At 37.3% G+C, this 27564-nt stretch overlaps 1 protein-coding gene across 8 annotated transcripts in view; it reads left to right on the forward strand.

Annotated features, from left to right (window-relative positions):
* LOC117417448 (neuroligin-1) overlaps nucleotides 1-27564 on the forward strand; it is a 227739-nt gene that overhangs the window by 86622 nt on the left and 113553 nt on the right. For 5 of the 8 annotated variants that reach the window (XM_059034522.1, XM_059034524.1, XM_059034525.1 and 2 more), the window contains 2 exons: nucleotides 9163-9222; nucleotides 12619-12771. In XM_059034522.1, the coding sequence (XP_058890505.1) occupies nucleotides 9163-9222; nucleotides 12619-12771 (213 nt within the window). The remainder of the gene's footprint in view (nucleotides 1-9162; nucleotides 9223-12618; nucleotides 12772-27564) is intronic. The other 3 variants (XM_059034526.1, XM_059034528.1, XM_059034529.1) reach the window with 1 other exon arrangement.

The following is a 27564-nucleotide window of genomic DNA, read 5'->3' on the forward strand; positions in this document are numbered from 1 at the left end:
CAGTAAAATAAGAGCAAAATAAAGCACATTTAAATGAAGGGTGATAGTGTCCCAGGATACAACAGAGGAGTTCTACAGGTGCTGTTTGAAGAGGTGAGTCTTAAGGAGGCGCCGGAATGTGGTCAGGGACTGAGCAGTCCTGACATCTGTAGGAAGGTCGTTCCACCACTGCGGAGCAAGGGTGGAAAAGGAGCGGGCTCGGGAGGCAGGGGAGCGTAGCGAAGGTAGAGCCAGTCTTCTAGTGCAGGCGGAGCGGAGAGGTCGAGTGGGGGTGTAGGGAGAGATGAGGGTCTGGAGGTAGCTGGGTGCAGTCTGGTCAAGGCATCTGTAGGCTAGTACAAGAGTCTTGAACTGGATGCGAGCGGTGATCGGGAGCCAGTGGAGCGAGGGGAGTAGTGGAGTAGCGTGGGCGAAGCGAGGCAGAGAGAATACCAGGCGGGCAGCAGAGTTCTGGATGAGCTGGAGCGGACGGGTGGCGGACGCAGGGAGGCCAGCCAGGAGGGAGTTGCAGCAGTCTAGGCGGGAGAGTACCAGGGCCTGGACCAGGAGCTGGGTAGCATAGTTGGTGAGGAAGGGTCGGATTCTTCGTATGTTGCTCAGGAAGAATCGGCAAGTGCGTGCCAGTAGAAGGCATGCAAATTTGGCCTTCACATTATGCCCTATATATTCAAGACGAGAGAAAGCAGTTTGCTGAAGGATGATATATATATATATAATATATATATACACACACCTGTTGTCGTAACCTCCAATTTCTGTTAAGAGAACCTGTCATATTTTTTTATATTAAAGTGCGTTATCAACGTTCAACAAAAGACGCAAGTCATAAAAGGCCTGTTGGATTTTATCAAAGCTAAGTGGCAAATCAGACATTACTAATGGCAGCGTAGGACCAACTGAATACAAAAAGGTGTCACCTGCATAAAGATTAATATGAGAGTGGCCTATTACCTGAGCAAATATGATTAATATAAATTGAAAAATTGTCTGTTAACATTGTCTATAAATATGACATCAGTAAGATTACTTTACCTCCTCAAACTTATTTGCATGTATTGTACGATAATCTATTACTTTTTAAAAGGCAGTAGTACAGAGTAGGCAGTATGGAGCTCATCCCATCCTACAGGTGTACTGGGTGGGTGTGGAGGAGTGCATTCTTCATACCCGATCATTTATCAAGTCTTCGCACTTCCTCTATTAAAATATCATCGTGTAAGTAAAAATGTAGATCAAAGTTTACTTCCACCTTAAAATATTTCATATTTTGTGAATATCAGCGTTTTGTAAACTGTGTTGGTTTTAAATGATACACAGTATGCTTAGCAATAGAATGTATTTGTGTACGTCACAATAATAATAATAATAAAAAAGATCAGGTCACTAACTTTTCATGACATAACATAGAAAACACATTTTGAAAAGGTTAACAAGGTGTCACACACCATGAAATATGTTTGTTTTGCTGTACCTGTAATAGTGATTTGAAGACATTTTCAAATGTGGCATCTAAATCTTAACTCAATTAAGCTAATCGGTCACCAAGTCTGCTACTGTAAGTAAAACCTCAGTTATAAGGCCAAAAATGTACCTATTCCATCAAACAATCCTCAAGGTACTGTAGTTCAACAAAGGCTATGAAATAAAGGCTTACTTTCTTAAAACAACCCCCATGTGGGAAATGGAGATCTAACTGTATATCATCCCTTATTTTGTCTAACAAGCATGACTGATAAGATTCTAGTAGTGTAGGTTTTCATTCATCTATATGTGTTCCTTAATGCATGTTTTGGCAAGGGTCATTGTCTCAGTGATGCAGTTTTGTTATTCTGAATAATCCAATTCCAGCTTGCACATAACTGTTGTATGTCAGCATGGTGCTGAGAATGACTTTTAGAGAACAAGCAATGGATGAATGAAACTTACTGTCTCATCTGCTAGCAATACATTACAAAGAGACTAAAAGCACTTTACATGATAACTACGGTACTGTATGACTTTTTAAATAGAAGCAACCCGGTAACAACTATAGTAAGGTAGATGTATTTTCCATTTGTCAACGTAACATGTTAATAAACTTTAGTGCATGCAACAGGCTGTAATGTTTAAGCATAAGAAAAGTTAAGGAACGAAAGGAGGTAATGTAGGCCATCAATGCTTGTCCGATTCCCAGTAGCTGATTGATCACTGAACTTTGTTCCTTTAAGAATTTTAACCCTTTGCTGCCCAGTGTCCAATATATTTAACATTAAGAAAACAGGCATTATATAGGCATTGGAACATAACTAGGGCAGTAAAGTCTTGTTATACTTGTGGTATCGTGGTATTAAGGTTAACACAAGACACAACTACCATTGTAACAAAAATGCTACCTCAGAGGTCCGTGCCAACTGTGAACTTTCCAGTAAAATCTACTTTTATATCCGTCACATTTTCAACTTATCATTTGTGAACCATTGAAGCAGTAGTGAACTGTTCATATCACATTCTCCATTCAGCTATGTTACCAGATGAGATTGGAAGCAATCTCTAATTAAAGACCCAGAAATGTTACATTGTCCAAAACCTGTCAGTCCTCACCCTAATGAGCACCTAGGTAAAATAAGAAGCTGCAGTGACATTTTCTTTCCTAAAGGATTTTCAGAAAGTAATCTTCCCGATATGATATTCAGTATTGGTATTTGATAACAGCTTGAGGCACTATTCACTCGCTGTTCTGGTCTCCCTCCTTGTACAAGATTCCCAACTACAAAATGTCAGATACATAGTTTTTTTTTTTTTTTTATAGGTCTGTCTTCTATTTTATCATTAGAAAGAAAGCCTTTAATAGCGACCATATGGGGTACTTTCATGTAACTGTCCAATATCGCTGAATTATTCAAGCAAGGACCTTTGCCATCACCTTTTATTATCCGTACTGAAATGTGAAGTAAAATCAAGTAGAAATGTACAATGTCATTTAAAAAACATCATTAATACACTCAACACAGCAAGCCATACTACCTTGATGATTGATCTGGTCAGATCTCAGCAAGATGTTGGTTTAGTAGGAAGTAGTGGTGTTGTTCTTTGGAGGAAGAGCAGCGGTGTTAAATTGTATTAGAGCAGCTGTGTTAAATTGCACTAATGCAACTCTGTAACTATAGTTATAAAGCTCTATGCATTGTTGTATTTTAATGTATTATGCATTGTTCCTCACTATCTTGTAAAGCGCTTTGTGATGGTGGTCCACTATGAAAGGCACTATATAAAATAAATTCTGATTGAAATATTGAAATTAAAATGTAAGCTGGGGGTTGGTCAGTTTGTTTTCGTGTTTTGATTCTGGCTCACTGTGTTACCCTTTGGACAAAGAGACCACCTTGCGGGAGTTATTTTTTCTGTAGATACTCCAAAGCTGTGACATTTCTGTCTGAAAAGGCGCCACTTGCTGTTATGAACTGAAGAAACTTCAGCATCCTTTCTTTTCTTTTTTTTTTTTTTTTTTTCTTAAATGTAGTCATCGGCAATGGTTTTTTCCCCAATTTTGAACGCCCAATTATTGTTTTTATCCCGGTTCACTGCTGCAACCCCCCGGCGACTCGGGAAACGGAGGCTGAAACAGGCGTCCTCCGAAAGTGTTCCTGCCAATCCGTCATTTTTCATAGTGCGGATCCACAGTGAAGCCACCAGACCTATAGTGCTGGAGGACAACACAGATCTGAATGGCTCCACTGCAGACCCACAGGTGCCCTATCAGCCACAGGGGTCGCTGGTGTGCAGTGAACCGTGGATTCCCCTGCCGACCTAATCCCTCCCTACCCAGGCCGTGCTTGGCCAATTGTGCGCCGCGCCCTAGGAACCCCCGGTCACGATCGGCAATGACATAGCCTGGATTCAAACCTGCGATCTCCAGGCTATAGGGCGCATCCTGCACTCCACACGGAGTGTCAGTACTGGATGCGCCACTCGAGTAGCATTTAAATATCAAAATATTTGTTTGAGGATTGATCCTGGTTCATCAGGTAAACACTGTTTCAGGAGGTAGTTATAAAACATAAAAAAGGACCTAGAATTATCAAAATAGTGTTTTTGTGTGTGTTGTTATATATATATATATATGGTAGGAAATCAAACTTGAGGTACAAGTGTTATTCTATTGATCTTGTAATATGCAGATCATTTTATTGGAAAGATGCAGCTTGGAAACAAGATATACTGTATAAGCCAATCTATTGCGGTTGTTATTGCACAGTACAATCAAGTGGATATATGTGTTTATCTACATGTTGTTGTATACTGTGGCATTGACAGACACACAGTTAAAAAACCTGCAGAGAATTGTTGTGATGTTTCTGCCGCACATGAAAAACCTTCTCCCACACATAGAGGTACAGTTTTAGGTCTGTGAGAGAAAAAAGTAGTATATCAATTTGATCCTAAGAGCCTAAGTGTTAATCATTATACTGTGAGTACACATATATAGTAGCTAGTGTGACTTTACAAACATCCCAAGTGTAAACAAATTTCAAACACTTTGATATTAAACTGCTACTCCACTGCTATGTGTTTGATTACAGCGTGATTGACGTTACTTTATTGCCCAGCTTGTATTATACGTGTCTGGGCCTTCAGGTCCTGTCTCATAATAGCAGAGCTGTGGAAAACGCATGGCCCTGCCTTTCTCTTCATTTCTTTTATACTGGACTGCAGCTTGACGTTTCCATAAAGACAGTCTAATGATAAAAGATAATCTTATCAGAAGGCAGAGATGTTGGAGTTTTACCTGACATTAAACTCGTCCATCCTTAGATTGATGTACTCAGAAAAGTAATGTACCTGTAACTGGCTATATACAGAGCATGACAGTGTGTTCATGTTGCCTTCTGTGGGTGGGAGTCAGTGTGTGGTCAGAGTAATCTGTCTTGGTGCAATTGGACAAGGGTGTTTACAAAGTCATGAAGTGTTACAGAAAATTCTCCCTAGACTTTTTTATAGAAAGAAATCCTTGGAATATATATATTTTTTTTTTCTGTGAATTAATTCAGGACGTTTATTGATTACAGTTTATTACTCCCAATTGCCTCACACCTTGAAGTTTCAGCTGTCCGTCCATGTGATTACATTTTATTCTGTACTGTATGTGTGCTGCAGGAAAGCCTCATCATTAATGATATATTGTGAAATAAGTGCCACTGTATAATTAAATAAGGACTAAATAAATTTTTACTTCATAAGATCTGTAATCATAGTTAATCATACAAGCTTATTTTGAAAGCTTATGTTACTACATTCATTGATTGGACTAATACAGGTAGTGGCTTGTGGATAATTTGGATTTGATGTTTTCCCTTAAGATTCTGTCTGCAAATATAACATTTAGTAACCTGATTGCAATGTGTAAAATGCAAAAATCCAATTAGAGTATAAATAGAATGTTAAAGGAGAAATATCGAAGGCTTTAAATACATTTCTGTACCACTCATTAACTCCATGCAAGTACAGTATCTTGGTGTTCCATTTACTTTATTTTCACTTTGAATTGGGTAGCCATTTATTATGTCACAACACTATGAACACAAGAACATAAGAACAAGAAAAGGCTGTTTGGCCCATCAAGGGTTGTCCTTTTGTTAGCACACCATTCACCCCATACAGTGCCTCATGTATTAGGATCCAACCTGACAACGCAGCAAAGGGGGTTTAATGTTCCAGGTTGGGTCAAAATACCTGTTGCACAGGCAGTGAATGTAGTGCACAGTGTGATGGCAGGTTCAATGAATTTAAAGTGAAAACAAAGTAGGAACATTTAAAACAATTACAAAAGAATGATAATGCATCTTCAAAAAGGTTTATAATAAAGGTAAGACATTTCTTTAAGTCTTTTGGTTATTTCACCATACTACAGGACTTGTAGTTTTCTGCACATCATTACAGTAGGTAGTGCTGTACAGTATGTACAAAACCAGAGACGTCCAGTTTGCCAATGCCAGTTTGCATTTGCAGGCTACAGATGCTTTATTCTGTTTTGGATTTTTAAAATACAATACCACAAATTTTGGAAACAACAAATGATTTACAGAGCGATTTGGAGGTGTTCATTGTAGTGCCAATTTTTCCTCTCTCAGACCCTTTACTTATTAAATAACTTAGTATCAGTGGTGGCTCGTCATAAGAGGCTACGGAGGCTAAGCCAACATGTCATTTTGTAAAAGTAAAAAAAAAAAAGCTTACCTTACGTCATGCTTTCAAGGTCTACTGTATTGCTATTGGCTAGTGTAACCTCAAAATGGGTGGGATTCTGTGTGTCTTCCACCTGCAATCACCCTCTGTCTGTCAAGTTTTAATGTATTTGTATTGGTTACAAGATACAAGTTTGCGGCTAGCCTCTACCACTCATAATTAGATTTAATCTTGACGTGTCTGTTGCCAGGCGGTTATGGGTCGATTAACATACACGTTTCGATTTCCATACAGTACATTGTAGATTTTAAATTCATATGCCATTTTCCTTGCTTTCAATTGAGGGGAAAATAAGAATAAACTACAACAATAAAGGTCATCCAAAGCCTAAATTTGACCTTCTTCAACAGTGAGGACCAAAACAAAATTGCGTTTTTAATTGCTCATGGTACAAAAAAACAAAATGGTTGACAGAGTTTGGTTTTTCAAACCGGCTCTGCATCTTCCCAGTGGATTTCTGTGGGCTACAGTGTTTTAAAAAATCTTCCACAGACTAAAAATATTTTTTTCTACAAATGACATCACTCAAGATTCATCAATCAAGTAAGTCCGTGATGTTTTAGTTATATTCTGTTGCTTGCCTTGTGTGCTTCTTATACTATGTTACTGTATTACATTTCTTATTAAATTACAAAGTACCTTTTGAAACGTGAAAAGTTTTATTGCATATACTGTAATAATAAAAATAATAATAAAAAAACACACACATATATATATATATATATATATATATATATATATATATATATATATATATATATATATAATATTTAGCCTCCCCACTTATTAAAGTCAGTAGCCACTACTGCTTGGTATTCCTGAATAGATAAACAAATGCAAAATACTTTAAAGAGCAACACATCTGACAAGCAGAATGGTACCCCGAAATGGTATCCTTTTCTAGGAAAGTAGTACAACTGGAGATAGGGAGTTTGTTGCCAGATAAACTCACTCAGGCTACTTGCTCACTAAATATCTTGGTATCCCTGCATAGATAAAATGATTTTATTACAATATGTAGCATATTTTTAAAGAGGAGACTATTACCTATTCAGAGATAACAGGGTATTTAGTCAGTAAGGGGCCCCGAATGAGGAAAAATGGGCAATACAATCCCCACCTCTAGTCTTGCTGTAAATCATTTGCTGTTTCCATAATTTGTGCCAGTACTGTATATATTTCAATGTTTCAAAGCTCTTTAATTACAAAAAGTTTGGCAAATGATACAATTAACTTTTTTTTAGCAAAGTACACTATCTTCCAAAATGATGTACTTTTTTTATTACCCAGAAAAAAAATGGTATTTGTTCTTGGTGAATTGCAGTTGTGATCTTTACTAATATATTTGTTTATTTCCAGTTTAATTATGTTTTGTCTGTACTTGATTATTGTAGGTAATTGCACAACCTACAGGCCGTTAAGCCTGCAGTTAAATCAATGGGAACAGATTGAAAATCAAACCTGAATACAAAATTGCATGGTTTCTGCTTTAAAAGCTTCTTGTCGTTCATACTGGTCCACCTTTTGTGTTTCAAATGGGCCCTGTTCTCAAAGGTTTAACTCCTGAGTTGTTTTAAAGGATGTTTTTTTGTTTTCAAAGCCTGTTTTACAGAATAAAATGCAGGTTGATATTCATTACGCTTCTACAAGGTTATTGGCTTCTTGAACATTAAGAACAGCTTCATAAATAACATAAAATAAGCTTTGTTGAAGCTTTGTGAATGGAGCCCAGTATTTCACGTTTGTGCTTCGTTATTGGCGCATGCATGTTTTTTTATGTTTATTACTGTTTAGATGCTTACACTACCACATGTATACTGGTACTAAATATATAAATATTTATATGTGTGTCTGGTTGTCCCATGGTCTTTTACCATGGAATGTACCCAAAAGCCTTTGCATGCAGATTATATACCTTTAATCTATATGGGTTGAGCTTCATCTTTTAGAATTAATCTTTCACCATGACCTTTGACTTACTCCCTGCTATATTATTATTATTATTATTATTATTATTATTATTATTATTATTACTAAAATGTACATACCTACCCCCCTGCCACTAATAAGTCACTAATGCAACTGCTTTCTTCATATTGGCATCTGCATATTGGAATCTAAGCCTGCGAACAGCTAACTTATTTATCATTTTGTTTATTTATTTATTCAATTTTATCTATCAATTACATTCAGAATGGTAATTACACTGGCCTTTGAGATGCAAAGTGTTGGGGTTATGTGCATTTATTTTATTATTATAAATGTAAAGCAATGAGAATAAAGACTGGATTTCTCCAGTTTGTGTTCAGCCTACCTTTCTAACAATCAGTTGAAATTAAATTGAATGAGAAAATGCACTGAAGCCACAATGTGCCTGGTAACTTATGCATTTCTGTAGTTTATTCCCAGGTACAGTTTTAAAACTTGTTTTGTTGTTTTGTTCTTCTCTGGATTTAATATGGCAGTAGGTAGTCAAAGGTTATTGGGAAGTTATAACTCAGTGTAATTGAAAATGGACGAGTGACAATGTAGAAAATTATGATTGCTTTGCTGGAGAAATGGTATGGTGTACCACTCAATTATGTTTCATTTTCCTGTTTCAATCAAAAGCTGACAGCATTTTAAATTCTTAAATCTCCCAACGGTCAAACTAATATGAAACTAGGTAGTAGGGGTTCTTCTAGGAGGTGGGTTTTTTTCATCTTTTTTGTGTGGTGGGTATGCTTTTGAAAAGTGCACACAGTATTTTTGGTTGTTATTCTCTCTTTTAATTAAATATATTGTCTGTTTCCTAACATATGTCTCAATCAGGCCAAATTAGGAAGACTATCTCACAATTCCTTCTTTTTTTCTTATTCCTGTCTATTTTGAGTGTTCTTCTTCAGTCTTGTTTGTTCTTGAATACTCTGTTTCCTCCATCTTCTCCGTTCTTAATCCTAGGTCCCCTTACAAAGAAACAGAACGATGATTTAGGTGATAATGACGGGGCTGAAGACGAAGGTATTTTTTGATGCCAAACTGATATGCATGACAAGGAACCCTACAAATTTTTTTTCTTCTTTTATTTTTAAAACAAAATTCTTGTCCTTTTTTTGAACGTGAAGATTTTTTTTCTTCATTTTTGATGGATGTTTCTGTCTTTTTTTGCTTGATGTTAACCTATACTTTTTTAAAAGTATGTTTTATTGTTACCCGTCATATAGAATACTTTATCGTATCTCTTTCTAAGGTTTTTGCTTGACTTTTTTTTTCTTTACACATTGCATTCCACCTACAATGTCAACTTTTTGATGAATAACAATGACTAACTACCCAACTTTTAACACCGTTTTGCATGGTTTTCCAACCCCTTTTTATAAATACAGTACACAACAAATTTTACTAACATAAAGCTCACCTCTTGCATAGTGAACGAATGATCCATACAAACCTTTTTTTACATTTCTTAAGCAACAATAATTGTACTATGCTCATGTTCCTGTAGGTACCTAAGTCCTAAAGACACTTACCTTACTTCAACATCACTTCATTTTGGGGATTATAAGCAATACTTACATTACTTTCACTTTCTTTTTAAATGTTCATAAATGCTATTGTGTGGCGGAAGCTGGATTCAAACCTGTACCCTCCTCGCATGAATCCACCACCCTCATCTTCTATATTATGTAAGATAGCAGGGAGGGGGTTAATATCCTCCCTGCAGGAAAACCTTGTGCAAATGCGCATGGTTTTCCTGCAGGGAGGATATTAACCCACTCCCTGCTATCTTACATATCCCACGCCTACCACCATATGTAACACAAACGCACCCACTCAGGTTCTTTGCCCCTTTAAAAACACTGACCCAGGCACAGAAATTGATTTTCAAGCGCGGTTGCGCTATTTTTAATAAACAAAACAAAACCAAAAAATAAACACCTAGCTCTCACGAGCACTAACTATGACACAGACAGCAACCTAAACTAACACGCAGGACGGCCAAGCCATTTACCTGACCAATAACAAAAACACTCCCTTCTTGAGACTTATTTTTTTCCTTTTAATGACTGCTCGGAAGCAGAGCACCTCTTCTGCCTCCTTCTACTCAGCAGCCCTGTGCAGACTGACTGCACCTCTTATATACCCTGCACCTGGTCCTAATTTACAATTACTACCCAGGTTCAGGGGATAATTAATAAAACAATTAAACCATGAATTAAACAATTACTCAAGGTGCATTTGCACACGGTTTTCCTTCTATCTTACTATATATATATATATATATATATATATATATATATATATATATATATATATATATATAAAGCTAGGAATGATCAAATGTGTTGTTTTTTGTAATGGGAGAACCTCATTATGAGGAAACTAAAATAAACTATAACCAACATTATCTCAAGCACTTGGTTGTAAATTGCTTTATTTGGAGCTGACAATTATTTGGTCTTTAAACAGTTGTTTAGCCAGCAAAAAATAAATAATAAATAAATACATACATAAAGGCCCTGAAAGCCCTTTATGCATGTATTTATTATTAAAAAAGTATTGTTTGAAGTATAATAGTTTCAGCACTGCTGTATATGCAATCCTTATTAAACAAAGCATTTACACCAAATTCAATTTGTAATAGATTACTGCTACAGTATCTCAACACAAGGTAGCAAGTAATTAAGAAGACACTGCATACAAACAAGGGCTAAATACAATCAATGAATGATTTAACACCAATTGTCACATTAAAGTAACCATGACAACACCTAGCATGGCTTAGGGTTTAATTTTTAATAATAAAATATCGAATCATAAATCATTTTCAGTACTATACTGAATTAGCATTAATTATTTTGAACATTTCCTTTTTGCTTGCATTTTTCCTAAACAAAACAATTATATTGCACCTTTATTTGTATATACTAGGGTGCTAGGTCTTATAAAGTGCCTTTGTAAATCTAGTAATGTGTCTTTATGGCAGGATAGGACATAAAGATTAAAGGGGTGAGTGCCCTTCAATTTCAGCCATGTTCAGCCATTGGATATTGAATTCCCTTAGCTCGGAGTAACAATCTGATATTGTGAAAGGAAAAAAAGAAAAAGACAAGCATTTTTAAAAGGAGAAAGCATAATTTTGAAAAGAAGGGCCTTCAATTGTATGACACAATACACACTGAAGAGCATCTTTTTACAAGCTTATTTACAGTTTCATGGAATGCCTCTAGACATTGAAGGATAAGCCCCAACACGTCCTTGCGTTAGCAAATGTGCAACATTATGTGGCAATGCTTCCTAAGCCCACAGATATAAGAACACCCATCATAAATTGCGATTGAATTACGCTACAGAGTAGGACAATAAAATGGGTCATAAAACGTCTCTTTAAAAAAAAAAAAAAAAATATATATATATATATATATATATATATATATATTGATTCCACTACTGCAGTGCAAAACACATGCAACGATTGTGAGCATTTAAAAGTAAAATCAAGCTTCTATTCTACCAGTCACAATGGCCAGACTGTACAGTACCCCTCTTTATAAGGTGACCTTTTATACAGCTTCCAATTGCCCCATAATGCTATTCCACTAGTGCTTGAGTAGTCGCTTAAGTATGACACCCAACTACAGCTTACTTTCATATAGAGAGAGCAAGCTTGATTTTTGACCTGCCACAGCAGTGATCTTGGTATTTTTGATTTCTGTTGTGTTTTCAGTATTTATTTCTCAATACCTGACTCTGTAAGGCTGTCACTTCTGCAAGGAGCATTCTCGTTGTTTGGCTTGTCTTTTCTTCCCCACAGAGGCATGAGCCACTTGATTTTTTTTTTTTTTTTTAAGTATTATTATTATTATTATTATTATTACTATTAATGACACGAGTAAGTTTCTTTTTTCTGTCACTGCGTACATTATTTACATGTACAAATATCAACATTCAAGTTTATTTTTTTTAAAATTCAGACATCCTAAGCTTTTTGTTCCCGATTACCGTTACTACTCATGTATTTAAATAATAACCTGCAGTGGCACTTCATGAAAGGCTAGGCTTATAATTTCAATGCTCTTTACCTTTTGTTATTTTGTTAATTATAACACTATTGTCTGTCTATACATTTTGCAAGTGAATGAATAAATAAATAAATAAATAAATAAAATAAAATAAAATATGCTACAATTACTATGTAGTACAAAGTTCTTGACACTAAAAGTTTCCCTTCAAATCAGTTTTTGACCAAAACCAGGAACATGACATATATGTTGCTTAAGAAACTAACTAACATCTAAAGTCACATTTGTTTTTAACCACTAATGTTACACAAATGTGCAAGGGGGGCACAGTTCAGAGTTCAACTCTGCCGGTCAGATTTAATTTGCTTTTTCAATTATTTTCTTTCCCTTTTAGACATTCGTGAAGGCGGCAGCCCAAAACCAGTGATGGTGTTTATCCACGGAGGGTCATACATGGAAGGCACTGGAAATATGTTTGACGGAAGCATCCTGGCGAGTTATGGGAATGTCATAGTCATCACTGTTAACTACCGGCTTGGTGTATTAGGTAAGATTTAAGCTATCCATAACCCTACCTTTGACATCTGCAAGGTGTGAATTGTTACACAGTTTGACAGAGTTTAGACTGAAATGTATCCATGCTTTTAGTAATAAAACTTAAAACAAACAGTTGTTTTCTTTCAGAGGATACTGCTTTCTAAACATGATACATAAGTGAGAATATATAGAAAAGCTTTGTTGACTTCCACTTGAATATCTTGTCCTAGTGAATTATATTGTAGATGTATCCTTGCTTCTTAACCAAACATCTTTTTAGTTAATTTACAACATTAAAAGGGGTTTCTAATTTTTAACTGACAGGGATGGAGTAAATCATCAAATACAATGCAGCTTTGTTTAACTGATGTATATTGGCGTTTAAGCTATAGGGGCCGTTTTTATTTATTTTCACTTATGACCTGCACTGGAAATTTTAATCGGGCAATACAGATACTGTAGCATATTGTGGTTATACTTTAGATTATAGGGCATGAATAGCCATGTAATTACAACTGTTGCTCTTGGCATGGCACAGGTAATTTCCATGTAATTATACACTTATTCCAACGGTAGTTACCATGTAAGACCCTGGACATAGTTATTACTGTGTTATTACATGATCGTGTATGCCCTTTAATCTAAAGTGCTACTTTTATATATTTTGAATTCTTTCAATTTTAAGATCATACAGCACTGCATGTTTCTCTTTCCATACATTTTCCATAAATGACAATCTTATTATTACAGTAGTTGACTTAGTACTTGAGTCTACTTTAACTTGGTTTCTTATATATTTGTACCTTAGAAGTTATGACCTTCAGATCATTTTTGCTGGGATTTCACTGCAGTAATTTACATACAAGTTGACACTTTTTGCTGGTTTAGAATTGCATAGAACAGGGTTAACTTATAATGCAGGCCATAAAGTAGATCTGTTTTTGTTTTGGTTGAATACACCTGCATTTAAAAACATGAAGATCAATGGATATTGATGCAGTGATCAGGTAAGTTGTCAATACTGGATACCCTGCCTGTATGTTATTATAGCCGTATTTGTTGGAGTCACAGTTAATATGATAGCTCTAGATTCAGGGGTCTGTAATTTTACATTCTGCCAAAGTGTGCACATCGTTCAAACATTAACATTGAAAGTCGTATCAAGTAAAAGAAAAGAAAAGTGTTCTAATGTGAAGACAGTAGTGTTGCAGGACACTGTGTCTTTCAATGCTTTAAAGAACAATCAATCAGCCAAGGAACTTGAGGCGGTTTGGTTTTGTGGTAAAAGAGCAGAGAGCAGGGCTCCCGAGTGGCCCATCTGGTAAAGGCGCTTATAGCCTAGAGGTCGCCAGTTCCAGTTCAGGCTATACTATTGCCGACCTTAGGTTGGCTAGGGTGTCCTCGGCTAGTCTGGCCTGGTGCCTGTGGGCTTGCCTGTAAGCTGCCCAGAGCTGCGTTGTCCACCGATGCTGTGAGTCTGCAGTGTGTAAAGAAGCGGTCGGCTGATGGCACATGCTTCGGATGACAGTGTGTGTTCGTCTTCGCTGCTCCTGAGTCAGTGCGGGGGTGGTAGCAGTGAGCTGAGCCTAAAAAAAAATTGGATATGCCAAATTGGGAGAAAAATAATAAAATAATTGCCGATTTACTAAATTTAAAAAAAGAGCAGAGAGCAAATGCATAATAGCAGATAATGTGCCGAAATTATGCATTACAATTTATGCCTCTTCACCTTCTGCTGCATTACTTAGAATATTGTGTAACTAACAGGATTAGCACTGTTTATTCATAAGATATATCAAGTGAAGAAATACAAGTTTAAATGCACATTAGATTAATGATCTACTACTCCGGAGCAGCCTATTAGCCAATTTTTATAAGAAACCAGATCTTCAGTGAGCATCAGAGACTTGTTTTGGTCTTAAAGGTAGTATTGTGTTTAACCCTAAACACAGGGAGGCTTATGCATGTGGAAATGGTTCTCTTTTGTAATACTGTTATTCAGGATATACAGTGGCTCTCAAAAGTATTCACCCCTCTTGGACTTTTCCACATTTTATTGTGTTACGACATGGAATCAAAATGGATTTAAATTAGGAGTTTTTGCCACTGATCAACACAAAAAAGTCATAATGTCAAAGTGAAAAATAAAATCTACAAATTGTTCTAAATTTAATTACAAATACAAAACAGAAAATAATTGATTGCATAAGTATTCACCCCCTTGAGTCAATATTTGGTAGAGGCACCTTTGGCAGCAATTACAGCCATGAGTCTATTTGGATAAGTCTCTACCAGCTTTGCACATCTGGACACTGCAATTTTTGCCCATTCTTCTTTGCAAAATTGCTCAAGCTCCATCTAGTTGGATGGGGACCTTTGGTGAACACCAATTTTGAACTCTTTCCACATATTCTCAATTGGATTGAGGTCCGGGCTTTGACTGGGCCACTCCAGGACATTGACCTTTTTTATTTAAGCCACTCCAGTGTGGCTTTGGCTGTATGTTTGGGGTCATGGTCCTGCTGGAAGATGAATCTTCTCCCAAGTCCCAGGTCTCTTGCAGACTTCAGCAGGTTTTCCTCCAGGATTTTCTCTGTACTTTGCTGCATCCATTTTGCACTCTATCTTCACAAGCTTTCCAGGCCCTGACGCAGAGAAGCATCCCCATAGCATGATGCTGCCACCACCATGCTTCACGGTAGGGATGGTGTTCTCAGGGTGATGTGCGGTGTTAGGCTTGCGCCAAACATAGCGCTTAGCGTTGAGGCCAGAAAGCTCTATTTTGGTCTCATCAGACCATAGAATCTTCTTCCACTTGGTTTCAGAGTCTCCCACATGCCTTCTGGCAAACTCTAGCCGAGATTTGATGTTAGTTTTTTTCAACAATGGCTTTTTTTTTGCCACTCTCCCATAAAAGCCAGTTTTGTGAAGCACCCGGGCTATTGTTGCCGTATACACAGTGTCTCCCAGCTCGGACGTGGAAGACTAACTCCTTTAGAGTTGCCATAGGCTTCTTGGTGGCCTCCCTGACTAGTGCCCTTCTCGCCCGGATACTCAGTTTTTGAGGACGGCCTGTTCTAGATAGATTCACAGTTGTGCCATATTCTCTCCATTTCTTAATAGACTTTACTGTGCTCCGGGGGATATTCAATGCCTTGGAAATGTTCTTATATCCTACCCTTGATTGGTGCTTTTGAAGAACCTTATTCCGGATTTGCTTTGAATGTTCCTTCTTCATGATGTAGTTTTTGTTAGGAAATGTACTAACCAACTGTGGGACCTCCCAGAGAAATCATGTGAAACACCTTAATTGCACACAGGTGGACTCCAGTCAACTAATTATTATTAAAGACAATTGGTTGCACCAGAGCTTATTTAGGTGTGTTATAGCAAAGGGGATGAATACTTATGCAATCAATTATTTTCTGTTTTATATTTGTAATTAATTTGGAACAATTTGTAGATTTTTATTTTTCACTTTGACATTATGGACTTTTTTTGTGTTGATCAGTGGCAAAAACTCCTGATTTAAATCCATTTTGATTCCATGTTGTAACACAATAAAATGTGGAAAAGTCTAAGGGAGGTGAATACTTTTGAGAGCCACTGTAAACAGGACATCTATTCAGTGGTATGCTCTTAAGTAATGACCTGCAGTTAATCAATAAAAAAATAGTAATAGTATGTCTTTAAAATGAGTCCTTCAAATACCTACGTTTTGTTGAAAACAAAAACATTTTATATAGTTAGTTATGCAATTGGCTGTCTGGCAATTCACCCTAGAGAAATATAATTATTTTAGAAAGAGAATGCAAACAACGCATAGTGGCCTCTTCTCAGTCTTATTCATTGTACTTACCCCTAGAATAATAGCTGAGATGTATAATTGTTTTATTTGTTGGAGGGCAACATTGTGTTGAATCATTTTGCTGGTCCTGGTGCAAGCTGAACAATGAGCGTGTGAGAATCAAGAAGCCTTGTTCTTCTGCAGTTGTTTGGTATTAGTACTGCAGACGTGAATAAATAAAGGGTAGCATGTCATCCCAGTTTCCATGGACAGCAACCATTTTTTTTGTAACACCTGGTAAACGATACAGGGGTGATATAACCAGAATGTTGCTACCTTTCTAAAAAATACTTTATCTAAATTAACATTTAATACATGGATGACTAAACACAGGAAACAACCAGACTGCAAGGAACCACTTCTAAATTATTTTCTTCATGGGTAAAAAATGACTTATTCCATATATATATATAATATGGAATAAGTCATTTTTTACCCATGAAGAAAATAATTTAGAAGTGGTTCCTTGCAGTCTGGTTGTTATATATATATATACACGTTGTGCTATTTTTAAGTTTACTTTTCTATAGAGAAGTAAGTAATACATTTTTTTTTTCGCTTTCACAATGAAATCTTTTCCTAGCTTGGCACAACACATTTTTGTAGGTCAGTGTTTTTTTTTTTTTTTTTTTGTTCAGAAATGAGTCACTGCTGTTGCAGGTCAATGTTTTCCAGTGGGTGAGTTTTCATAACAGATGGTAAGTGGGTATCAAAAATATTAACATTTTTACTGTGTCGCTATACACCAAATGATTCACTCCTCCTGTTCACGAAACAGATACTAATAAGAGAGAGACACAACAGGAAGCAGTCTGTATTCACATTTTTAATTAAAACTTGCCTTGGCTATTTGTGTTGTTATGCACCTGTTATTAACAGAACATGATATGAAATCCCCATACAACCATACTCTGTCAAGATTAGATAGCCAGGAGGCATGATAAAATCATGTTTGATTCTCTGGTTTCTTATAATTTGCTGTTGTCCTTTTCTGTGAAGTCACAGTCTGTTTCAATTGCAGCCAGTAAAGATTATTTGTACTGTGCGTTGGAACCGGGCCACAATTTATTTAAGTCTTAGTCCAATACTGCTCTTCAATGATTCAATTATATCATATTTTAAAGGAGACCCCCTGCTTAAGAAGTGCAGCAGGATAGAAGACAAAGATATATTCCTCTAGCCACTGGCTCCAAGCCTACCCCCTTTCCCTGCAAATTCATTTACCTGTTACAGAGTGTCAGTGACAGGTGAAACTGCGTTGTAGACTTCGAGTTACCAGGTGCTTGAAATCGCAGAAGAAGTTTTTCCCCACCAAACCAGCTCAGTTATAAATCATTAGCAACACCTGTCTCTTGTGAGCTTTGTGGAATTGGTGTGCCAATTACCTTTTGGCCTTGGTAAGCAAAGTTGCCGTTCTTAGCAATTTTCTTTTTAAATAGACGAAGAGAGGGTTTTGTACTAGTCAAATACATTTCAGAGTTCTTTGGTGTAGGGTGGTAGTGATATCCTTTTAATCCATCTTGCCCATAATGTCATTCTGGGGGGACTATTTTATAGACAGTTCTACTGGAGTATTCAAGATGTGCTGCTGCAAGTCAGAGTTAATCGACATGGCACAGCTATGGCTTTCCCCTCCACTTGGCAGCACTATTAAGCGGATAGGCAGGGGTGTCCTGGCCACATTCCAGTACAATCGGATTGTTCCACTGCCTTGGCTACATTTAAGGTTTTAAAAATATTGTTTTCTGCTTGGAAGGAAGACAGCTACTATAAATATATATTTTTTTCTGAAGAGGGCCGTCTACATACATTATATCCCGACAAAAAAAAATCCAATGCAGTATTTCCTATATTTATTTTGTAAAGAATACACACTGAATTTTATATATACTCTAAAGAATCTCTCTCCAGACAGACTCTGTTTGTATAACCTTCCATCACCAAAGAGCTTCATCCTCATTTGTTATGTTGATGGCTGCAAAATCTGGGAGGGGGAGATGAGCATTTATTTTTGTAAAAAAATATGCGAAAAGATTGCATCGTTGGGTTTGTAATTAGTATATTTATCATGAATTACTAGATTTAATCATAAATATTAATTGCTATAATTATTAATAATTTGGCTTGCTCTGAACAAAAGAGAAAAAAAAGCGAGGAAGAGAGCCAACAGGATGAGTAAGACGAGCTGAGTGAAAGATATATTACAGTCCAGTTAGTGTCCTGCTGGAGAGAACTGCAGTGACTGTGGATGCTGTGAACAGAATCATAACTCCTTTCGCTAAGGACAGGATCTGTGGCATGCAAGGGGAGACCAAACAACCAAACACACTTGATGGCTGTTTGCTATGCACCAGACACGCCGCATTAGTGATTCATGTTATTCAATTGTACACACTCCTATGGAGGAGCCCGCTCATGCCCTTAGATTAACACACATAGCATGCCTGCAGCTTCCACAGCCAATCAATCAATCACTGGCCATTGAGCTCTTGCCCATGTATTATGAATGCAAGTTCGCTTCTGAGAAAAAAACAAGAATTAATAACAACAGCTAAGCTTCAGCCTCATGAGACCTGATAAATCTATATCCACTGCCAATTCACATGCAAACTGGAATAGATATCTGGAAAGAGGGGAGGGCTGAACAACTAGACTTAAAGGCTCCACAGCATAGAAAGACATACTTTTGCTTTGTCAGTTTGGCAACATTGAATGTTTATTATGTGTCAGTCCAAAGTACTGGATTCAGTATAAATGTTATTTGGGCTGGAGTAGTGTTTGCAAAGGGTAAATGTGATCTGACCTTTCAAGGTTGCTTTTGAACAGGATCCATTGATACGCTGTTTTTTTTTTTTTTGAAACTTTTTATTGTTAACACACATCAGAAGATATGCTTTTGTTATTGAATCTGCCACTCAGCTTCTTGTGAAAGGTTGTGCTAAGGTCAGTCTTTTTTAAAAAAAATAAAAATAAAGGGTTCTTCACAATGGACCCAATAAAAAAAGGTTATTTCTCAGAAGTGAGTTCATTGTTTGAAAAATGGTTGCTTTTGACCAAGGCATTCCCATATAGGCTTTATAAAGCACAGTTCAAGCCACGTACTGTAGTTAACAGAAATAAACTAATACAATGTTCCAATCTTGAAAAGACTAATTGCCAGCGTTTTATTTTTTTGTCAAGGGTTGACCAGCTTTTTGCATATCTCTAGTAACCGTTCAATGCAAAAGTGGAAATTACAGCTGAGCTAATTGGCCGGTTATCTGCAGATGTCCAGTCATTCTCTTGTGCTGATCATTTGTTGCTAGGGATTGTTGCTAAAGTTCTCCAAGTTTTTAGTTTGTTCTTGCTTTTGTAAGCATTCTATCTTGCCATTTTAATTTTACCGATTCCTTGACCTTCTGACTGTAGCCACAATATGTATGTACATTGACATCCTTTTTTTTGTTTTTTTTAAAGAACCAATAGCATGCTTTTCTAAACAGCAGCTGCACCTGTGTATGCAATATCTTGCTCATATTGTGGTGTACAGTACATAATGCTTCAACAGAAATTAAGGTTTTACTTTTATTCAAGGGTAGCGCAACCAAGGCATTCATAACATATTTAAGGCTTTATTAAACTATCATAAACATGTTATACCATAACATATATAATTCATTAATACTTGTACAGGCTATTCTTCCCCACCTTGCTTCAGAAAATCGATCATGAGGAGTTACACAATGATATGACTGCGCTAATAGTATAAAAGGTCAAAAAGCAATACAATAATCACACCTTTTTCACTTTGCTCTTAGATTACATCAGTATGAATTTGTGACCTGCCTTAAACTGGGGTATATAACTTAAATGAAGAACACATTTTTAACACAGCTCAATAAGGAAACGTGCGAGATCCATGTTACAGAGCCTTTATTACAGTGTTATGAATACTGCGCCTGTGTTTACTTAATCGCTATAGAAAGGTTTAGCAGGTGGTTAAACAAGAGAAGAGAAACTGACACAGAGTAGTAAAGGAAGTGTAATGATGTAGGTATGTTCTTTTCACGTATGAATGCGGAAAGTTGGAAATTGAGTTGCAGCTAAATACTGAGCGAAGTACCAGATTAAGATCATCCGAGAATAGCATTTTGTGCAGCGTTGTAGCCAAGGAGTTTGGTGACACGGTGGAGCAATGCAAAGCAGAATGCATGTTTTGATCAAAATATCGTATGCTTTCGGAGGTGAAAACCAAAACTGGGGAATCGACCGACAGGTGAGCATTGGTTTAACTCCCGACATTAGCAAGTCTTTATATACACTACATCAGACACTGCCATGCACTTTATCTGAATGCAGTGGCAACAACCCCATACATAAAAGACTGGGCAGAGTGCGGTCACTCCTCACTTCTGATTTTGTGCTTATGGAAGTGGAAGAGCTGTCAGAACAGGGGACTGAATCTTTCCCGTTACAGCACTGCTGGGCTTTCCCCATGCTGCAGCGCAGATGAACTCTGACCTTGGTGAAAAAGGCTTTCTGTTCCTCTAGGGATGTAAGAGTAGTTAATTTACCCTCAATCCGGGTCATCTGTTCACAGTCTGTCTAGAAAGTTACATAGCATGTGACATGCAGAGAAGTATTTCAAAGCCCTAAATAAAATAATGTATTCTTTGCAGGAATCACATTTTACCTTCTGGTATTGTGAGAAGTGGATCAGACAACTGCATAATTTTCTTCCAAGCTCTTGTTGCTGCAGACTGAGAGGTAGCATATAGCATGTGTGCCGTTACATACTCTTTATAACAATCTATGTTGTCCTGCCATTTAAGTGAATGTCATAAAACCTCATTTATGAATTATTTAACTACTTCTTGTTAGCGTCCCGTTTCTGACTCAACGATGTATCAAGCAACTGTCTGTAAACCTTTACACAGTAAATCAATACAGATTTAACCATACCAAATATGCTTACTTGCTCATCATTCTTATCTTTGGACGTCACACAGTTTTGCCATGGAGTGCTCAAACTAGCAATGACCATCGCATGCAATTCTCAGTTACCTCAGCGCTTGTAAAAAGTTTGGATGGGCCCCAGTGCAGTACCAAAAGAGCACTTCCAGATTATCACCTACAAAAGGTACCCAGGATGTTTACAAGTGCTTTTAAAACAAAGTAATATCAAGTGAAACAAAATAATAAAAACAGCAGCAGCAACTCTAGTACATTTTGGGAATGTTAACTTGTGTAACCACCTATAGATATTGATTTGAAGCAAGGAATGTAACTTGCAGCTGGGAAACATATAGTAATAATGAATACTGAAGTGAGTTGGGTCTTTTCAAGGGTTGTTTTATATATATAGATAGTGATCAGACTTTACATTAAGGATCCAATTAAAAAAAAAAAAAACATCTATTAAACAAGAAATAATAATTCAGTGGTTCCCAAATTGGGGTTAGAGGACCCGTGTGGGGCCATGAGAGTTCCAGGGGGGCCCACAGCACAGACAAAAACGTTCTCTCCCACTTGACCCTGACAAAGCAGTGTTCCCCAGACCAGGGAATCAACAAAGGCTGTCGTTAGGTGCTTGGAGTTATTTCAAATGCAACATTTATGTCAGCTCGTGTACCATTATATAACAAAAGGAGATGATTGTCCAACTGAGCACAGTAATTATGGAGCAGTTTCTCAAACATCTGAGGAATGACACTGAACATAACGAAAGCAGTTGTCCTTCTACCAGTACAAACGAACAACCCTTTCACTAAAGGTAGCACAATCCAAACTGGGAGGAAAAGAATAATTGGACACACTAATAAATGTCTTTAGTTACATGGTCTTATGGTCTAAACTATACATTAACTTTAATATGCATGTTATTAAACCCCCTGTATACATGCAATATTATATATATATATATATATATATATATATATATATATATATATATATATATATATATATATATATATTATATATATCCCTGCACTTTGATTGCCTTAGCTGTAGGGATATGCCCTCTAGCTAAGTATACAGCCTTAGAATGTAGTATTTATTATCTTTTAAAAAAAAAAAAAAGTGCAAACCAACCTGGGAATCAAAGTTTAATGTTTGTAAAACTTTGAAAAGGTGTCCTTTTTGTCTGTCGTAGTACCAGCAAATCCAGTTTGTGACCAAGTAAGCTACTGGTAGGTGTTGGGGCTCAGCAGAACTATTTATCATGTCCTCTTCTACGTATTCAGAAATCCCTGGATTTAAATCCTTGCTGTAGCTGCCAGGTAAAGACCCTACTTTGTTGCAGAGATACATCAAGTATTTGGGATAACCTCGGAGCTGCTGTGCAAGCCCTATTATGGTGAAGCAAGAAAAAGCAATTACAGACACACTCCACCCTAATTATAACACTGACCCCGAGATCCAAGCGCTTAATGTTTTATAATGAGGGGGAGCACTATAATGAAGGCCATTTTAAGCAGTAATAATTCTCATAGGAAGCCAGGTTAAAGTTGCCCAGCATCTAATAGTTGGATAATTACCATTACATATTCAGAATAAATAAAAAAAGGAGTAAGAAAATATAATTTACATATGCATTTACTATACAGTGCCTTGCATAAGTATTCACCCCCCTTGGACTTTTCCACATTTTGTAGTGTTACAACCTGGAATTAAAATGGATTTAATTGGAATTTTTACCATTTGATTTACACAACATACTTAAACACTTTGAAGGTGCAAAATATTTTTTATTATGACACAAAAGTTAATTAAACAAAAAAAAGACATTTGTTTGTTGCATAAGTATTCACCCCCCCAGAGTCAATACTTGGTAGAAGCACCTTTGGCAGCAATTACAGCTGTGAGTCTTTTGGGTAAGTCTCTACCAGCTTTGCACATCTGGGTCCTGCAATTTTTGCCCATTCTTGGCAAAATTGCTCAAGCTCTGTCAAGTTGGATGGGGACCGTTGGTGAACAGCAATTTTCAAGTCTTGCCACAGATTCTCAATCGTATTGAGGTCTGGGATTTGACTGGGCCATTCTAAGACATTCAGGTTCTTGTTTTTAAACCACTCCAGTGTAGCTTTGTCTGTGTGTTTAGGGTCATTGTCCTGCTGGAAGGTGAACCTCCGCCCAGTCCTCTTGCAGACTGAAACAGGTTGTCCTCTACAATTTCCCTGTATTTGGCTCCATCCATCTTGCCCTCAATCCTGACCAGTTTCCCAGTCCCTGCTGATGAAAAGCACCCCCATAACATGATGCTGCCACCACCATGCTTCACTGTGGGGATAGTGTTCTCAGGGTGATGAGCAGTGTTGGCTTTGCGCCACACATAGCGTTTTGTGCCAAGGCCAAAAAGTTTAATTTTGGTCTCATCAGACCAGAGAACCTTTTTCCACATGTTTGCTGTGTCTCCCACATGCCTTTTGGCAAAATCCAAATGGGATTTGATATGTTTTTTTTTCAGCAATGGCTTTCTTCTCGCCACTCTTCCATAAAGCCCAGCTTTGTGGAGCGTCCGGGTTATAGCTGTCCCATGGACGGTTTCTCCCATCTCAGGTGTGGATCTCTCCAGCTCCTTCAGAGTTACCACTGGCCTCTTGGTTGCTTCTGTGACTAATGCCCTCCTTACCTTTTCACTGAGTTTTGGTGGACGGCCTTCTCTAGGCAGAGTCACGATTGTGCCATATTCTTTCCATTTTTTAATAATGGATTTAACGGTGCTCCGGGGGATGTTCAAAGTTTGGGATATTTTTTTATAACCCAACCCTGATTGGTGCTTCTCCAGAACTTTATCCCAGACTTGTTTTGATAGCTCCTTGGTCTTCATGATGCTGTTTGTTTAGATATGCTCTCTAACAAACTCTGGGGCCTTCCAGAAACAGGTGTATTTAATCTGAGATCATGTGACACTTTAATTGCACACAGGTGGACTCCATTCAACTAATTGTGACTTCTGAAGGAAACTGGTTGCACCAAAGCTTATTTAGGGGTGTCACAGCAAAGGGGGTGAATACTTATGCAATCAAGACTTTTCAGTTGAATTGTAAATAATTTTGAAAAATATGTAGATTTTTTTCCCCACTTCGACATTATGGACTATTTTGTGTAGATCAGTGACAAAAAATCCTAATTAAATCCATTTTAATTCCAGGTTGGAACACTACAAAATGTGGAAAAGTCCAAGTGGGGTGAATACTTATGCAAGGCACTGTACATATACACTATCATCCAATCAGAATCACATAACAGAGCGAACAGCATTTCATTTAGGCTGAAATGCAAAAGAACATACCGATTTTTGAAGTGTACATTTTATTCAACCACCATTTTAAAAGAATGGAGTTTTTCACAAAGTGCACAAAAAGAAAGTTATGTCTCTGTGTGCTTCAGATGCTGTTCTCTGGCTGTGCCCCAGTAGTGTTAAATTTAATGGGTGCAGCCACATAATCCTTTACTGTGCAGGTCGACAGCAATCAAAACCTCGTCATTGCGAAACTACTTCATGGCTACTTCTGAATTATATTCCTGTCTTCTAACTTGTCTGGAAGTCTAACGAGATATAAAAGTAAAAGAAAAAAAAATCTTAAAGCAGTATGCTTCTTACAACTCCCCCATGTGCAATATAATAGAGACACCGATAAAAGCCAAATCTGCCAAGTACCTAACTAGTTTTGTAGAGACATAAACCACATAACAAAGGGATCCAAAGGTTTAAAAACACACAAAACATGATGTTGCTTTCACACACTTTGTATAGTTTTGATGAGCTGTCCATTTCAGTAACAAAGTCTTCTTTGCAAATGATTACTACAGTATATCTTGTGATTGTTCAATTGCGGAAAACCAATCACAACTGAGCAATGGAACTTGGCAGGTCCTGTAGCAACAGCAGACCACAGGGAAAAGAGTGTTCTTGATATTAATTGTATTGTACACTGCTAAGAAATGAGTGCAAGCAGTCAACGGAGAGATTCATTACAGATTTATTAAGCAATGAAAATGAAATGCAGCTGCAAGCCGATTATGATAGCTATGCTGACTCTTAATATTCATCAGCTGAAGAATCTTAAAATAGACAAATTACCTCTTTCAAATTAAATGGAGAAAAAAAATATTAATCCCACTAGTGCAACAACAAAAAAATGCATAAGATATTTAATAATAATAATAATAACAATAATCTTTCGCCATTCGCATGCTGCTCAACAACATAGTGACTCACTGAGATTAATTTGAGTTTCATTGGGATTGTACCACTGACCCGTTATAAATGTCTTTTAAGTCAAGCTAGCCCATCTTCAAGACCAGCAGGCAGATGGTCCATGCCTTAAACGTGTCAAAGATAGTGATCAAGAACAGGTTCCCCCAATCCAAATGGAAAATTAGATGATTTACTACTTGCAGAATGATTATATTGCGGCTTTGTTTGTGTCTTTCTGGACAGCAGTGGGTGACTGTACTGTCCTTAAACTGCCAAATCAACTGTTTATTACTCTGGATTTTTTATTTATTTATTTTCCCCCTGAGGGTTGAGGCAGGCTGGCTCCTAAACATGATAGTGCACTCACTTTAATTAAGTTTACTCACAGTTCCCCAAGGTATATCAGCAAGGGCCTTACATCCTGTTTTACACTTGTCAGAGGCAAGCCTGCCCGAGCTCCTCTACTAGATTAACTGCCTTCTAATTTCATAGGTCAGGTAATAGGGTTAGTATGAGGTTCCTTTTGATCACTGTAACTTATGGTAACAGAGTGGATTTTCAATGTGATATTGTTTTAGCTGCAGGGAGTGGCATCAGCTCCAATGAAGTGGAAAGAGAAAAGAAGATTGCAGTGCATGGGTTGGTGCGATCATAACAACCCTGATAACAAAAAAAAAAAATGAAATTGGTGCATATCCAATACTCAATTCACGTCGACTTGACCCCTTTCCCTGTTAAAAATCAATAAACTGGATGTGCCTTAGGGGTCAATTGTAGTTCGCAACAAGGGAGTAAAGCTGAGGTGATGGACCGTATCGTTTGACAACTATCGATAGTCAACTCCTGTGCACCGTTTTTGTGTAAAGCATTTAAGCAAAGTAAAGCTTTTACTTTTTGGAAATGGAATCGGCAATTATTTTTTGCATTAAGCGCAGAGCTTCTCTGCTCGCCTCAGGTCTGACCCTGCAGGCGATTGAGCTCACCTTCTCCCCTCTGCCCCGCCCCGCCCCGCCCCGCCCCCTGTGAGTGTTTACTGATGGGATTGGATCTGTGCAGGAGTCTTCAGAGCAAGTTAAGAGCATTGTGCTAGAATTACAAATACTGTATCGCCCGAGCTACAGTGCCTTCGGATGTTTGACAATTATTTTCTAAAGTAAAACGGCAAGAAAGAAAAGTAAAGAAAGTAATGTTTGGGATACTCCAATAACACAACTAATTTGCGTGACCATTTAATGAGATGCAGAGGTCGCACTAGCCTTTAAAAATGTGCATTTGTAAAAAGCAGCTGGTACACAAGATACAGGCATCGTAATTGCTGCAAGTTTTGCAAAAGCAGGAAATATGTCGGAATAGTTCTCAATAAAAACTCTGCAGGCCTCCTTAAGCCCCTGATTTGTGAGGATGTTTTACTTGTCCAAATTCTTGGCTGAGATTTCAACAGGTAAGATGTTCTGATACCAGGGACATGCGCAGTGCTATATGGGATACTGAGACCTCTCTTAGCATAGTTTTTAACTCCGTACCACATGATTTATGCTGCATGCCATTGATTGAAAAAGTGCAATTCATCCACTGGATGCAATTGTAACCATAAACGCCACCTGGCTGCTTTGTTCTGAAGGTAAACAGTTTAAAAAGGTTTGTTTTTTTAAGTACTCAGTGACAAGCTTAGTATTTACAGCATATTACATATTTAAATACAGCTTACATTTTCTAATTCAGAGGCATCACACTTGCCATTGTGATAAAAAGCATCCATCCATTCAGTCATG

The sequence above is a fragment of the Acipenser ruthenus genome, chromosome 12 (genome assembly GCF_902713425.1).
Source record: "Acipenser ruthenus chromosome 12, fAciRut3.2 maternal haplotype, whole genome shotgun sequence".
NCBI classification, from domain to species: domain Eukaryota; kingdom Metazoa; phylum Chordata; class Actinopteri; order Acipenseriformes; family Acipenseridae; genus Acipenser; species Acipenser ruthenus.